This window comes from Rhinatrema bivittatum, chromosome 7 (assembly GCF_901001135.1).
Source record: "Rhinatrema bivittatum chromosome 7, aRhiBiv1.1, whole genome shotgun sequence".
Classification (NCBI taxonomy): Eukaryota; Metazoa; Chordata; class Amphibia; order Gymnophiona; family Rhinatrematidae; genus Rhinatrema; species Rhinatrema bivittatum.
The window spans coordinates 310,175,132-310,191,432 of record NC_042621.1 but is presented as its reverse complement, the minus strand read 5'-3'; the positions used below and the strand labels follow the sequence as shown (position 1 = coordinate 310,191,432).

General features: G+C 44.2%; 1 protein-coding gene across 1 annotated transcript in view; it reads right to left on the bottom strand.

Annotated features, from left to right (window-relative positions):
• The window catches only part of LOC115096252 (deleted in malignant brain tumors 1 protein-like), a 397,025-nt gene that overhangs the window by 105,350 nt on the left and 275,374 nt on the right, over nucleotides 1-16,301 (bottom strand). Inside the window, exons 26-27 of the mRNA XM_029610760.1 lie at nucleotides 15,967-16,284; nucleotides 15,205-15,234 (exon numbers count right to left, since the gene is read on the bottom strand). Of these exons, the coding sequence (XP_029466620.1) occupies nucleotides 15,205-15,234; nucleotides 15,967-16,284 (348 nt within the window). The remainder of the gene's footprint in view (nucleotides 1-15,204; nucleotides 15,235-15,966; nucleotides 16,285-16,301) is intronic.

Genomic DNA, 16,301 nt, shown 5'->3' with positions numbered 1-16,301 from the left:
ACGGAAAAGTGCCTGTGACATCACAACGCCCCATGTAACTTAATATGACATTTCCATGTTTAAGTCTGCAAAAACCTTTTAAAATTTAAAATACTTCAGTATGAGAACAGTTTATATTATTATGTATGATTTTAAATTGATTTTCGTTAGAGAAAAATGTGTGTGACTTACATTGGACGCATGGTAATAGCCACAGAAAGGAGCTGGATTAGCAAAATCTTGAAACTTATGAGCAATAGTGGCAATCAGTAAGGTGGTTACACACTTGAGGCCTGGTGCTAACTGCTCACAAGTTTTTAACCTCTGTTAATTCAGCCCCTTTCTGTGTAATTTTTCTAAAACGATTTATATTTCATTGCACTAGTGGCTTCGTTCACTGTTTATATCCCAGTGGAGGGTGTAAAATGCGCTCTGTTCCCAGAGCCTGCTTTAATGTGTTCAGGTGGGAGTCCCTCCGACTGGGACACTGGCAGTGTGAACTGACAGAGGATTAGCAGAGTCAGGGCAGTGCTCTCGTGACTGGAGTCAGGGGGATCTGCGGTAAAGCGTGTTGAACATGTAGGGAATCTCTGTGAGAAATAAGCGATACACAGCATACAGATTATATCACAATCACGAGGGATCTCTTCTAGCCTTTATTCATTCTCTCACAGTACTGATTGCACATGGTCGCTGAAGAGGGATCCTGCAGGAGATGGGTGTAGCCTAGGTCAGAAAGCCTGTGCAGATGAGGCCGGCATCTTGCGAGTGATCGCAACTGTGCTGCTCCCAGTAATAAGGCCTCCTCTGCTTGTGCGTCTCTGACTTGCACGCTCATTCTGCATAGAAATAGTTCCTGATACTTCCACCACTAAAAAGTGCAACGTTACCTGCTCCATCAGATCTTGAGGTTTCTGTTGGAAAAGAATATTTGTTAGATCCTTTCTGTTGCGTCTGACATAGAAACACACAAGTGATTCTAGATAACCCTACTGCAATAATCCTTTCCTCCAGCTCTCATTTTGTACTGTGAAGACCCCAGGTATGAGGTCTTGACTTCGTTTCTAAGCTCCGCCCGTGACCTCTCGTAGCAGAGAGGCATGAGGGCAATAAGTCGCAGCCTGTGTTTTGTGGGGAGCTCTGGTGGCAGGGATTTGTTCACCTCAGGACCCCCATCCACTAGATGACTGCTGTCAGAAGCCAAAATCTGTCTGTTAAGGGTAATTTCATTCTTTCTTTTGATGCCTTTTCTTGCTCCATCATTTGCAGTGGGGTTACAATAAAAATATATGTACAAGATAGCAGAGGAAAAAGAAATTGACATAGATTACTTACATGTTACAAGTAAAAGTGCAATCATAAAATGGAGAAGACGCAGATATTTAAACAGCTAAGCTGATGCCCTCTTGGAATTAAACCACTTCCTCTGCTGAACTGTTAACATCTCCTCCCCTCTCTTCTCACCTTTTTCTTTCCATCTCACTTTTTTTTTCAATGCAGAATCTCTCTCTGGTCCTTTGGACTTCCAGCTCAATTGTAAATGGTCTCTACTGGGCTAAGGAGCCACGAGCCTTCATTGACAGCTTCCCAGGTCCACCTGCCCCAGTTAGGGATGGTCCTTGGCTAGGGGCCACAGACCGTGACATGTACAGAGTCAGCCCACTAGGTGTCATCATTGTGCAATGGCTGAGACTCCAACTCCCTAAGGCAGAGCTTTCCAAACTTTTCATGTTGGTGACACACTTTATAGACAAACATAATTTTGGGACACAGTAATTCAGTCTACTAGCAAACCAGAGGTTAAAGGTTAAACGAACGAAATGTATTTCGACAATTTATGTATGTTTCCTTAAATATATACATAATAAAATGTTTTATGACACAACCTATCTTGTGAAAACCTTTCATTTATATTAAAAATATATAATATTCCAAGATTAATGTTATTGTTATAATTTATGAGTAACAATAATAAAACAAAGTTATTGTGTTATTCAATTTACCTCTTTAATGAGATATATGAGCTTGATGGGATGAGCACAGCTTTTGAATATTTGGTGTTAATAAAGTCCAAAGGGTCTTCTGCATAATTTTAAAAAGCTGGCCAGTTTCACACTATATAATTATTTGATAGCCTCATTCAACTAATTCTATATGGCTATGAGAGTGAAGTCTGGAATATATAGGAAGGGACAGAATGTCAATATAAATCCTGCACTTCCAGTTCTGTAACTCTGTGCATCCACTGAAATTCCCCCAAACAGTGGAGCTTGGATGTTTCCCTTGCAGTTCATCATACTAAAAGATGTTTTCAAATTCTGGTGTCACCTCACAGTAAGCGCAGCACAAACACCTTCCACTGCCAGGCACATCGTGAACTAAAATAAAACCTCACAAAAAAGACACTCAAAATCTATACTGCAATCCCATCGTAACATAACAGTAATAACACCAAGGACTCAAACAACAATAACCCTACCTGTGAAAAAGCAAGGGTAAATATTACACTGGGTCCTAGAATACCAATACACCACCTACTGAGGAAACAAAACAAACCCGATTGCTATAGATCCCTATGCTAGCAGAATCTCTCATAATGATCACACACACAGAGCAGAGACAGACCCTCACCAAATACAGAATACAAAATAAAGGAGCACAAATTAGACAAAAACTGAAATGGAAACCCCAAGAAGCCAGACTCTGTGTATTAACAATGGAAAAACAGAACCACCATTCCTCATAAAACAAATAAAATCAAGAAACATAAAGCATCAGTTATAATAGTAAAACCATACTAATAAAAGAATATTTTAAAACTACTGATAAATAGAATTTCTATTAATTAAAATCATATACATTTTTTACAATTTCCCAAACACCAATAAAATATTTCAAAAAAGCACATATATCAAATAACACCCAATAATTAAAACTAATAAGGATTTAAAAAAGCCCCTGCTGTCCATACGTGGGAGCTCTTGATTTCCAGTCACCCTGATATTGTCCAGGATTAGGAGGTTATTCTCTCTCTCTCACACAGACTCACATGTCCATTCTCTCTCACACATACACTGTCACATACATACACATTCATGCTCTTATACCCACCATAACCTCTCGCTCTCACAGACACTGACACACTCTCAGGCTCTAAGACACTCTCTCTCCCTCCCTCCACACACACACCCCCACACAAACTCTTACTCCCCTGGATTTTCTCATACACACTCTCTCTGGCTCCCTCACATACACACAAACACACACACCCAGGCAAGTTCCCAATCATTCTCACAGAAACACACACACCCAGGCAAGCTCCCAGTCACTCTCACACACTGAAACTGACCCCAAGGCAGGCTCCCATTCATTTTCACACCACTCCCTCCCCATCCCCCCAGGCATGCACACATTCATTCTCACACACACAGACCCCCAGGCAGGCACCAATTCATTCTCACACACACAGACACATATACTACACACAGGCCAGCACCTATTCTCACACATACAAACCCCAGGAAGACACCCATACATTCTCATACACAGACACACTCTCAGGCAGGCACCCATGCATTCACACACATACACCCCCAGGCAGACTCCCATTCATACACATGCACACACTAAAGGCAGACCCCCTTTCTTTCTTTTGCCAGCAACCTCGGAGCCTCTCTTATTCCTCTGCTGCCACTGTCACTGATGCCGCATGGCTATTGGGGAGGCGCTGATTGCTGCTATTGGCACTGAAGCCCATTCTGCTGCCTCCTCTGTGCAGGCCCCGTGGGTTTCCACTTCCTCCATGTTGATCTCGTACATTGTGAGATCCACATAGAGAAAGTGCTACTCTTGCACATTACCAAAGATTACATGTGCCAATCAGTAAAAAGTAATTTTTTTTTCTAATCACAGGCTTTTTTGTTCCGCCTCCCTTTTCTTATTTTTTTGCCAGTTCCTTTCATAGTGTCTTTTTTTCTATTTCTTTTCTCTCCATCTATCTTCTTCCCTCAAACATTCCGTCAGGTTCTCATTCTCACATGCTTTCTTTCTCTCTCTCACACAGGTTCTCACTCTCACATGCTCTCTCTCATACAATCATTCATACAGTCTCTCTCTTGCACATGCTGTCTGACTCTCACACACCCAGGCTCTCTCTCACTCCCACGTGCTGTCTTGCTCATGCACCGGCTCTCACTGTCACATGCTGTCACTGTCACATGCTGTCTCTCTCACACACACACAGGCTCTCACATGCTGTCTCTGCAAACATTCAGGTCCTCACTCCCACACCCAATCTCTCAACTCACCTCATACACGCACCCAATCTCTCAACTCATCTCATACACGCACTCTACGGGCCCTCAGCCTCTCTCTTATCTCTGGGCCTCCTCTTCACGGGTCGCTGCAGGATGGGCTCTGCAGCAGCCCTGATCTTCTCGGGCCGATCGCAGCAGCGGCCCTGATCTTCTCGGGCCGATCCGCAGTGGGGGCCCTACTACCGGGCCTCCTCCTCTTCTTGCTGCAACAACGCTGCTCCTCTTCTGGACGCGGCTGATGCTCCTTCTCCTTTCTGCTCGTGGGGCTCCGGCAACATTTTTCTTCGGGGCCGCGTGGGCAGAAGGAGGAGGAGCACCTGCACGTTTAGACGTGTCCTTTTTCTTCGGGCCGTGGTGACGTGAGCTCCACCACAGCCCTGCCGATCTTCCTGCTGTGTGTCTGCGGCACACAGCACAGCGATATTTAACTGCTCAGCCGCCAGTGGGATGAGGTCCACCGGCGGCCGCATTGGCTCCCACTTGCCGGTGTGTCACGTGCACCGGGCTTGTGCGACACACCGGCACACTGCAGGCGACACACTAAAGTGTCGCGACACACACTTTGGAAAGCTCTGCCCTAAGGGCTATGAGCGCTACCTCCCATGCCTCACGTTCACTGGGACAGGGGATGCCATGAAGACCTGACCCGAGAACTGAATCCAGATGCAAGGCTGGCCTGTCGGCTTGTTTTCCTGACTTTACCCACAGACATATGATACACAAGCAGAGCACTTCTGAAACTATAATTCTGAATATATTCATTTGTTTACTGACAAATCCTTTGCTCTTTGTAGGTTCAGGGTTGAGAATGAAGCATATGTCAGGCTGGAAACATAAACCTTATCATTTTAGGGAACTGGGAAATGAGCAGCTGATCATTTACATGTGCCAGTACACTTTATCTCAACTTCAAATTATAAGCAACCAAAAGTAAACTTTAGATTCAGAAGACTGATTCTGAAAAAGATTTTTACATTATCTTACTTATCATCTAAACAAATTATTTTATCAAAATAAAAATCCTTAATTTAGGATCTTACCTGTGGTGACCCAGCCTGACCTCCCTACCCCCTAACACACACCTGGCCCCTGTCCTCCCACACTGAGGCTTGCTCTGCATTGGAGGAGGAGATTAGGCTCAGCATGTTGTAGGCAGGGCTTAAAAGAACATAAGAAGTTGCCATACTGGGTCAAAACCAAAAATCCATCAAGCCCAGCATCCTATTTCCAACAGTGGCCAATCCAGGCTACAAGTACCTGGCAACTACCCAAAAACTAAGTCTATCCCATGCTACTGATGCCAGTAATAGCAATGGCTATTCCCTAAATTAACTTAATTAATAGCAGTTAATGGACTTCTCCTCCAAAAACTTAACCAAACTTTTTTTAAACCCAACTACCTAACACATCCTCTGGCAACAAATTCCAGATTTAATTGTGCGTTCAGTGAAAAATAATTTTCTCTGATTAGTTTTTAAATGTGCTACTTGCTAACTTCATAGAATGCCCCCCTATTATCAACAGATCAAACCAAGATGGAGTTCAAGCAAAGCACTCTGGGAAGTTCAGAAGAATTGTGAGCTGTACTGATGTGGCTGCATTGTGTCTTCTGGAATAAAACAGAGCTGAGCCTGGAGCATGCCTGAACATCAGAGCCTGCTCAGCTTCTCCAACTGAACTATACATGGTTGTTAAGAGCATAAGGTGAAGGTTTTACACCAGCAAAATGAGATCTGTTGCAGCTCTGCTGGATGATGATGGGGAAAAGAAATTATTTTTGTCCTGTCAGACTGTGAAAAACAATGTTGTAAATTGGGTCCTGATGAGAAAAAGCCTTACTCCATGCCACCCAAGAAATCTGGGTCAGGACACATGGAATACTGGAGGCAACTTTCAATAGGCCACAAACCTACTGAGGTAGCTCCTCTTTAGAAATTATTAGCCTAAAGTAGCCTGCTAAAACTGTCCATGTGCTTTGTACCTGCTATTTGTGCCGTTAGCAGAGGGGGTGTAAAATACCATGCACATTTCTGTGGCGCCGGCCGTCCATTACTCCTACCATGTGACAGGGGCTGGCCAATGGCACGGATACCCTGTCACATGGTAAGGGCAAAGGGCCATCGGCGCCATTTTGATTAGTGGCAGCCGACGGCCCGATGAGCAGGAGATCGCTCCCGGGACCCCCACTGGACCACCAGTGGGGGTCCCGGGAGCGATCCTTTAGCTTCCCCCCCCCCAAAAAAACCTCCCGTGAGTTTTTTTTTAGGGGGGGGGGGGGGAAGCTAAAGGATGTATTTAAAGGGTCCGTTGGGTTTTAGGGGTTGTTTTTGTGTGCCATTTTTTCCCGCCCTCCCCCCAAAACAATAAGAGAACCCCCACCAACAATTTCAAGGGGTTTTCCTATCTGTTTCAGGGAGCCCCTGATTTCTGACGAGTTTGAAAATATCGTAGGATATTTTCAATCGTCAGAAAAATGATTCACATCCCTAGTAGAGACAGAACATGTATAACAGTATAGATTAGCAAGAGGGGGGACTAAGATGGCCGACATATGAGAAGCAGATAAGGAGCTCCGGCTATGCCTGTTCTTGGAATTTATAATACCTGGTTTATTCAGCTTTTTCCTGTAATTTAAAATGCCTCACATGAAGCGAAAGGCTCATCTGAAAGAGAATTTAATCATAAAAGAAGAAGGAAGTCAACAGGCTAAGATTGAGAGCTTCTTTAATCTTACCCCTGCAATGCCAGGAGCGAAGACCGCGGAGGGAGAAGCCCAGGAGCTTGGGCTGATCCCTATGGTCGAGGAAATCTCGCTCAGCCCGGGGCTCCTGTAACGGCCACCGCTGCCGGGAGGTCGGGCTGGAGAGGAGGGCGAAGAAACATCGCGAGACTCGCAGGACGAGAGGAGTGAGCAGGCCCCCCCCAGACAACCCGACGGAGACAGAGAGGTAATGGCGTTTAGAGGAGTTGAGGGAGCAATGGAGGGGTTGGCAACCTCAACTCCACTACCCCACAGAGCTATGCCGGCGCGGGACAGCGGAGGAGACACAGCACTTCAAGAATTGGTAAAGATACAAACTAAACCGGTATTTTCTCTGCAAAAGCCTCCCGTAGTTACGCTGGACACTTTGTGGAAACAATGGTATCGATTGAATCTGTTACCACTTTAACACAGGCATTTTTAGAATCAAACAAAAGAGGATTGAACACAGAGAAGGTGTTGAATGCACAACAGGTGAAAATAGAGAGAGCTGAGGAGAAAATTATTAAACTGGAAAATGTACAAGGGACCATAGGGATCAGCCCGAGCTCCTGGGCTTCTCCCTCCGCAGTCTTCGCTCCCGGCATTGCAGGGGTAAGATTAAAGAAGCTCTCAATCTTAGCCTGTTGACTTCCTTCTTCTTTTATGATTAAATAAAGCTCTGGAATTTGTTGCCAGAGGATGTGGTTAGTGCAGTTAGTGCAGCTGGGTTCAAAAAAGGTTTGGATAAGTTCTTGGAGGAGAAGTCCATTAATGGCTATTAATCAATTTTACTTAGGGAATAGCCACTGCTATTAATTGCATCAGTAGCATGGGATCTTCTTAGTGTTTGGGTAATTGCCAGGTTCTTGTGGCCTGGTTTTGGCCACTGTTGGAAACAGGATGCTGGGCTTGATGGACCCTTGGTCTGACCCAGCATGGCAATTTCTTATGTTCTTATGTTCTTAGCTGGGATAAATTCTGAAAGAAAATTTGAAAATATTGAGAACTCACTCCGCTATTTAAATCTTTGGATAGTGAACTTCCGGTGGTTAAAGAGACTAAATCCTGTTGAGATGTTCAAAGAGTACATGTTGGAAATTTTAAAGATACCTAAAGAAATTTTGCCGGTTGTTTCGAAAGCCTTTTTTGTTTCAAAGAAATTGGATTTAACTACGGGAGGAGGAGAGGAAGTACAACATCAGTCTCAGCAATCTTTGAACACCTCAGAGTTGATCGAATTATCTTTACACACTGAGATTAAAACAAGAGGTATATTACTTGTAACGTTTGCTTTTGAGCAAGATAGAAACCTTGTTCTAAAGTTTTCTTTAGAATAGAGCAGTTAAATATTATGGTTACTTGGTATGGATCTATCCAGATATTGTGCAAACATTGTCTCCGCCATCCAGACCCTGCGCGACCCTTCATTGTGGAAGTAGACGCCTCTGACATAGGCGTCGACTTCCACAAGATCTTGCACCCCTGTTCATTCTTTTCCCGATGCTTCTCGCCAGCAGAGAAGAACTATGGCATTGGGGATAAAGAACTGTTGGCAATAAAGTTGGCATTTGAAGAATGGCGCCCCTGGCTTGAAGGTGCACAACATGAGATCACTGTTTACACTGAACACAAAAATCTGGAGTACCTCCGTCACGCTCAACACCTCAACCATAGACAGGCGAGATGGTCTCTGTTCAACTGATTTGACTTTTTGCTGAAATATCACCCTGGTGACAAGAATGTCAGAGCAGACGCATTATCTCGGTCCTTCCTCTCGGAGGACGTACCTGATGAACCCCAGCATATTATTGACCTGAAGTGAGTGGTCCTCGCATCCACACATCCAGTACTCCTGGGCAAGACTATTGTACCCCACAATTTAAAAAAGAATTTGCTAAGCTGGGCTCACGATTCGAAACTGGCTGGACACCCTGGACAATGGTGAACACTGGCCAAGCTACAAAGGTACTACTGGTGGCCCACCATGAAGGAAGACGCTCTAGCTTACGTAGCGCCTCCTGTTCCAATTGTGCCAGACAGAAACCTCCACCCAGACGTCCTTGGGGCCTGCTTCAACCCTTGCCAGTACCGGACGAGCCCTGGACCCACATTGCAACAGATTTTGTGGTTGACCTGCCACTTTCTGGAGGTAACAATACCATTTGGGTTACAGTGGATCGATTTTCAAAGATGGCTTACTTTGTGGCTTTCCCTGGGTTGCCCTCAGCCATGGAACTTGCTAAGCTATTCATCAGTCACATCTTTCGCCTGCATGGCATGCCTAAACATATCGTTTCTGACAGAAGAGTTCAATTTACAGCAAAGTACTGGAAAGCTTTGTGTAAGAAATTCGACATCACCCTTGACTTCACATCTGCATACCATCCTCAGTCAAATGGCCAAACAGAGAGAATGACTAGAACTCTCAAACAGTTCCTACGCGCATATGTCAGTTCACGACAGAATGACTGGGCTGAACTGTTGCCTTGGGCTGAATTTGCCATCAATTCGCATCCAGCGTCATCTACTGGATCTACTCCATTTGAAGTGGTCTACGGACAAAAACCTTTACCACCTTTACCACTTCCACTGTCCGTGTCGTCCCCGGCAGCTCAATCTACTGCCAAAGATATCCAGCAGCTCTGGAGAAAGACTAAAGAGATGCTCCAAAAGCAGGACAAAGAGCAAAGAAAGGCTAAGACGCTCACCGAAGCAAGGGCTCCTGAATTCCAGCCTGGAGACAAGGTTTGGCTGTCTACTAAACATTTGAGACTTAAACTTCCATCTGCTCGATTTGCTCCACGCTTTGTTGGACCCTTTCCCATCTTCCGACGGTTGGGCTCACTCACCTATAGGCTAAGACTCCCTCCAGCTATGAAGATTCATAATGCATTCCATGTTTTGCTGCTGAAGCCGCTTGTTCTTAGCGAGTTTTCCACCAAGACACCTGAATCTATCCCTGTTGATGCAGAAGAAGACATCAAATACAAGATTGATGCCATCCTTGATGTAAGAAAGAGAGGCAGAGTTTGGGAATAACTCCTCTCATGGGAGGGATACGGACCAGAAGAAAACTCTTGGGAACCATTGGCTAATATCATGGACAAAGAGATGCTTCGTCAATTTCATTGATCACATCCTCAAAAACCTAGACCAGGTAGGGGGGTCTGGAGGGGGCCCTTTGAAGGGGGGTACTGTTGCATCTGTCGGTCTCAGACGGCTTCGTCCTCTGTGCCTCACCTTTCTTCCTTCTCTCTCCTCAAGCCTTGGGAAGATGGCTGCCTCCACATCTTCATGCCGCTCTCCCCGAATCGGCAACGGCGACGGTGTTCGCCATGTTTTTCCTAAGGGCTTCCTAGGGTGTGCGCGCGCACGCCACCCACGTCTATATCCACGTATTGGCGGGAACCTCGGGGGCGTCCCCTCCGAATGACATCATCACTTCCTGGTATTTAGCCTGCCCTTTGTTTGCTAACAAACCAAGTTAGCAAGGATTGGATTCGCTCCAGTCTAAGCTGCTCTGCCGCTTCCTTGCTGCCGCAGGAAGCTCTCTCTGCCCTTCAGGGTATTTTATCTCTAACCTGGGTACCCGCTCCTCGGGGGCCCTTCTGTTCTGTTTCAGGTACCTATCTTGGGATACCGGGTATTCGCTCCTCGAAACTTCTACCTGCCACGATTTCCAACGTTACAGCTTCTGCCTCAGTGAGAACTCTCTCTGTCTGTCTCACCTACAGCATCAGCGCTCTACATCCGGGACCTGTTCCTGCTTCACCGCGCTGCCTGATCACAACTCTATGTGAGACTGGCCTCATCCGCTGAGGACCCCTGGACTACCACTGCTGGGGGTCACTTTCCACCGCTGCCTGCTCCTCGGGTAGTACCATCGAGCTGTATAATAAATTCTCTCTCTCTGTGTGGCGTGTATAGAGTCTAGCCTGGTATTGCAGTTCCTCACCGTGGGAGTGGTCATCACCGCAATACCCAAGAATCCACTTCAACACCTCATAACCATAACAGTGCCTTTTCATAATAACATTTTCAATCTGAATTCCTAAGTCTCGGACTTGATGTGAGGGCGTGATGTCAAAGTTATCTAGATTTATTGATGGCGGTTTAACAATGGGGGAGTTTCTCCTTAACCAGATGAGTTATTTTTTTTGTATTGAGTGTCAGTTTTAGATTAGAGAGTTCTAGCTGTATTGCCTTCATGCATTTTGAGAGTGTCAATGCTGTCTTTTCAAAAGAGGAGTCGAATGTAATGTAGAACTGAATGTTATCTGCATATAAGAAGAAGATGATTCCTAAATCCATTACTAATTTACACAGAGGAAGAATGTAGATGTTGAATAGGATAGCTGAGAGTCCTGAGCCTTGGGAGACACCTATATTGATGGGGAAGTTGTCAGATAGATTGTTTCCTAGTTTTACTTGGAGTGTGCTGTTAGGAATGAAGAGAACCATTTGTGGTTCTCTATCTAATCCAATTTTTCTCAGCTGGTGGCATAGCAGGATGTGATCCACTGTGTCAAAGGCTGCTGTTAGATCTATTAGCACTAGAATATAGGATACATTGTCGTTAAACCCGCGTAGTATGAGGTCCATTAGTGATCTGAGTAAAGTCTCGGTTGAGCAGTTTTTTCTGAATCCAAATTGGTAAGGATGTAGAATGTCATGGTCTTCTAGGTGGTTTTCAAGTTGTTGGTGTAGCACTGCTTTTTCCAAGTATTTTTAAGAGGAAAGGTAGGTTGGATATTGGATGGTAGTTGTCCCAATCATCAGTTCTACTGGTTTTGTTTTTAAGGATTGGTTTTATCACTGCTTGTTTTGCTCCATTTGGGACCATTCCTTCTGAGAACGAGAGACTGATAATTGTTGCTGTGGTTGAGGTGATTACTTAATTTACCAGTTTCAAAGAATTTGCTGGGATTTGGTCACAACGATGTGCTGTAGGCTTAATTTAGAGATTATTTGATTGATTTCAAGCTTAGTTACTCTGTCAAATGTGGTCCAGTTAGCTTGCTCGTGAATATTATCCAGTTCATTTGTTTGTGAGCTGTTGGTAAATTGAATTTTTAATCTATTGATTTTATCCAATAGTGAGGTTGCACAATCAACATCGAACGACTCAGCCTCGGACACCCCCTCCATCTCCAGCGAAGAACTAGCGCAATTCTTCAAAGACAAAGTAAACAACATCATATCCAAGATCCCCCCAACCCCCACAACACACCCGGCCACAACAGAAACCCTCCCACTCAACTCAACATGGTCACATTTTGCCCCGTGGCCTCGACAGAAATAGAATCCATCATAAAAAGAACCAACCCTGCCTCTCACCCCTTAGACCCCATCCCTATCAAAACCTTAAAACTTATCAGCAACATCATCACCAAACCTATAACCGACATCATCAATCTGTCTCTCGAACAAGGAATATTCCCAGACAAACTCAAAAATGCAGTAGTGAAACCCATCCTCAAGAAACCTCAACTCAGCAAATCTGACCCAGCCAACTACAGACCAGTCTCCAACCTACCATTTATAGCGAAGATCCTGGAAAAAACAGTCAATAATCAACTCACGGAGCACCTTGATAACCATAACATCTTACTACCTGCACAGCACGGCTTCAGAAAATTATTTAGCACCGAAACCCTCCTCCTCACTCTCACAGACACCATCATCAGAGGACTCGACGGTGGTCAGTCATACCTACTGATTTCTCCTTGACGTTTCCACCGCCTTCGACACCGTCAATCACAAAACTCTCCTCTTAAGATTAACAGAGATCGGGCTACGAGACATCACAATCAAATGGTTCGAGTCATATCTCCATAACAGATCATGCAACGTCAAGATAAAAGCATCTGAATCCTCCAGAATAACTCTTACACATGGCGTACCACAAGGCTCATCCCTCTCCTCCACACTATTTAACATTTACCTCCTCCCCTCTGCAAGTTCCTCTCAAATTTAGATCTCACCTATCTGGTATATGCTGACGATATACAAATCTTACTCCCCATAAACAATTCCATCGAAGACTGCCTAAAGAAATGGCATCAACTCAGTATAGAGATCACTCAAATGCTATCCCACCTATCACTATGTCTCAACCAAAACAAGACTGAAATCCTACGCATCTCCAATGACTTCATCTCAACCCCCATCAACCTCAGCACCTACACCAACGCAGAGGCACATCTCACACCATCCACAAGAAACCTAGGAGTAACTATAGACGACTAACTTAACCTCAAGCATCACATCTCTAACATTATCAAGGAAGGATTCTTTAAACTACAAACCCTAAAAAAGCTCAAACCCCTACTACACACACAAGATTTTCGGTCAGTACTACAATCAATTATATTTGCCAAGTTGGATTACTGCAATGCCCTACTCCTTGGACTACCCGAAACCACAATCCAACCCCTTCAAGTACTGCAAAACGCAGCTGCCAGGTCCATCACCAACTTAAAAAAATGCAACCACATCACACCCACTCTAAAAGAACTCCACTGGCTGCCTATCGCCCAAAGGATTCAATATAAAACCCTCACCCTCATACACAAAAAAATTAACAAAGAGATGAACTGGCTATACACTGCCATCCGCCCATACTCCTCCCATAGAAACCTCAGATCCACTGACACTGGCCTACTTATCGTTCCCAGCGCAAAAAATGCACACCTCTCCTCCACCCGAAAACGAGCCATATCTGTTGCCGGCCCCTCCCTCTGGAACTCTCTCCCACCCCTCCTCAGGAACGAACCCTCCACCCAAGCCTTCAAAACACAACTCAAAACCTGGCTCTTCAGAAAAGCCTTCCCCCCCTGACACATAACCTTCATGGATCCATCCGGTGTCCTCATTGATACACTCTCACGTCTTAATTATTATGGTTTTCAACTAAAATGTTTTTGATAAATCCTTTTTGATACTTTCCCACGTCTTAATTATTATGGTCTTTAACTAAAATGTCTCATCTCGAGCAATTTCATTATCTCATGTATTTCTCCTGTATGTATAATTTTTACGTACAATGTTTCCTCAAATAACCCCCTCTCAAACATTATGTAAGTCACCATGTTATAATGTACGTTACCTAGCTACCAAATAAGTTACCTAGTTACCATGTATGTGGCCATGTTACAATGTAAGTTACCTAGTTTCAATGTATAATAAGCAGTTTCCTGCCTTATTGGTTTCTTGTTCCTTGTGAACCGATGTGATATCTCGATCGAATGTCGGTATATAAAAACAGTTAAATAAATAAAATATCCCAAAAACCAGGCCTGTTTGTGGCTCTTAAAGACTGTAGTTGGCCACCCCTGCTCTTTGGGATCTTTTTTGATGTATAGGATTCTTTTTATGATGTCTGTGTTGTGTTATATGTATGCTTTTATACATGTTTTTGATTTATGTTTTAATTTTATTCATTGCTGCCTTGTGGCAACAGTAACTTGCTTCTCCTCCCATTGCACCAAACCCAGTCTCCCTGAAATCTAAAATCCATCCTTGGGAAGAGTTGGGAGGAAAAAGCCTGCTAGATGTGCATGTGTGTATGAGAGAGGAGGTTGTATAGGTGTGTGAGAATGTGTGCTGGTAACCCCCCCAGTCCTCACGCTTGTTGGGTTGGAAAAGTCGGACACCCTACAGGAAGATGATGATCAGCTGGAAGCCCGTATGAGGTGGGCCATTCAGAACTCCAAGCCTCTGTGCCAGAGAAGCCTTGGCAGCCCGTGAGTAGACTCCAGATTAAGGACTAGTGACTGGCAACCCATTACAAGTCCAAGGGCCAGTGAATGGGCCTTATGCATTTCATCCACAAGCCTAACACACAATCCTGTTAGCTCCCAGGGCAGGATATTTTGGTGAGCCATGTAAAAGCCATCCTGTATGATTTCTACAAGACGTGTGACATCTAAAGCCTGCCTCAGCATACAGTGATAATTAATATGAGAAAGAGCCATGTGCTTGCAGCCTGGCCTGGTTTAGCTCCAGCAGCAGCTGTGTGTTTGGTCCTAAACCTTTCGCCCCTTTGCTGACTGCTCATAAGACTTTCTATTTCTCAGAAGTCGTAACGTTTGCTAACCTGCATTGCAGATAAAATAGGAACAATACGAAAGTCACAGAATAGAGGAAAGAAAATTGCAGATTTACCTGATGCTTGAAATGCGGTGTATCCAGAGGCTGTGAGAGGGAAAAAGCAGAAATAAGTGATATTTTGATTATTTTCTGCAAGGAAAAGGATTGACATTTATTTATTTATTTATTTATTTATGGTTTTTATATACCGATCTTCTTACATTATATGCAAATCAAATCGGTTTACAGAGAACAGTTGAAAAACTTGCTTGGGGCAATTACATATAACGAAGAACTTTATAAATAACAGTTAACATAAGAAAAATATATATGACAAAAAACAATGTCTTATATGTCTAAAAGTCTTAATGTTTTAAATAGAGCTTTTTAAATAGAAGTTAAATAGAAGAAATAAATGAACAAAAAAACAATGTCTAGAATACATGGTATTAAGAAATATTCCTATTCCTAATTGTACAGATGCCTTACAAGAGATAGGTAACAGAAGCCTTAGCTAACTAACTAACATGATGCTATCGGAAAGGTGCAGCTCTTCCCCAGCTCTGCACTAATGGGGGGATAATGACAACTGGCACTGTGACCTTTCAGTCACACTGGGATACTGTTCTAGAGCAGATCAGGACAAGGGCATACCAGGGCTATGGTTTGGCGTGAGATCTCTATGACAATTCCCAGTTGTTATGAGAATTTTAATGAATTTTTCATTAATTTTTGTTTTTTATGTAATCCGGGAACTAGATGTGTCCTGCTTCTTGTCAAAACCGTGACTCTAAACCATCCATCACATGCTCCTTGAAAGAAGAAACCAGAAAATACCTGAGCAGATGACCCCAGCGTCTTCTGAATGAATGCAGTCACTTGAGGCCCATCCTTGGTTAGGACACTGCCACAGATACAGTTCATTTCCTGTACACTCTACATTATCCAGAAGAATACTGCCAAATCCTTCACCATAATAGGCACGTCCAGGATAATACAACGCTGTTCCACAGCCCAGCTGCCTGCACACGACCTGCGCGTCAGTGAGATCCCACCCATCATCACAAACTGTGCCCCAGACTCCGTTGTAGAAAACTTCAACACGACCCCTGCACTGGTCCTCTCCGTTAGCTAGTCGCAGAGCTTGAGGCTGATCTGAAATGGCAAAAGAT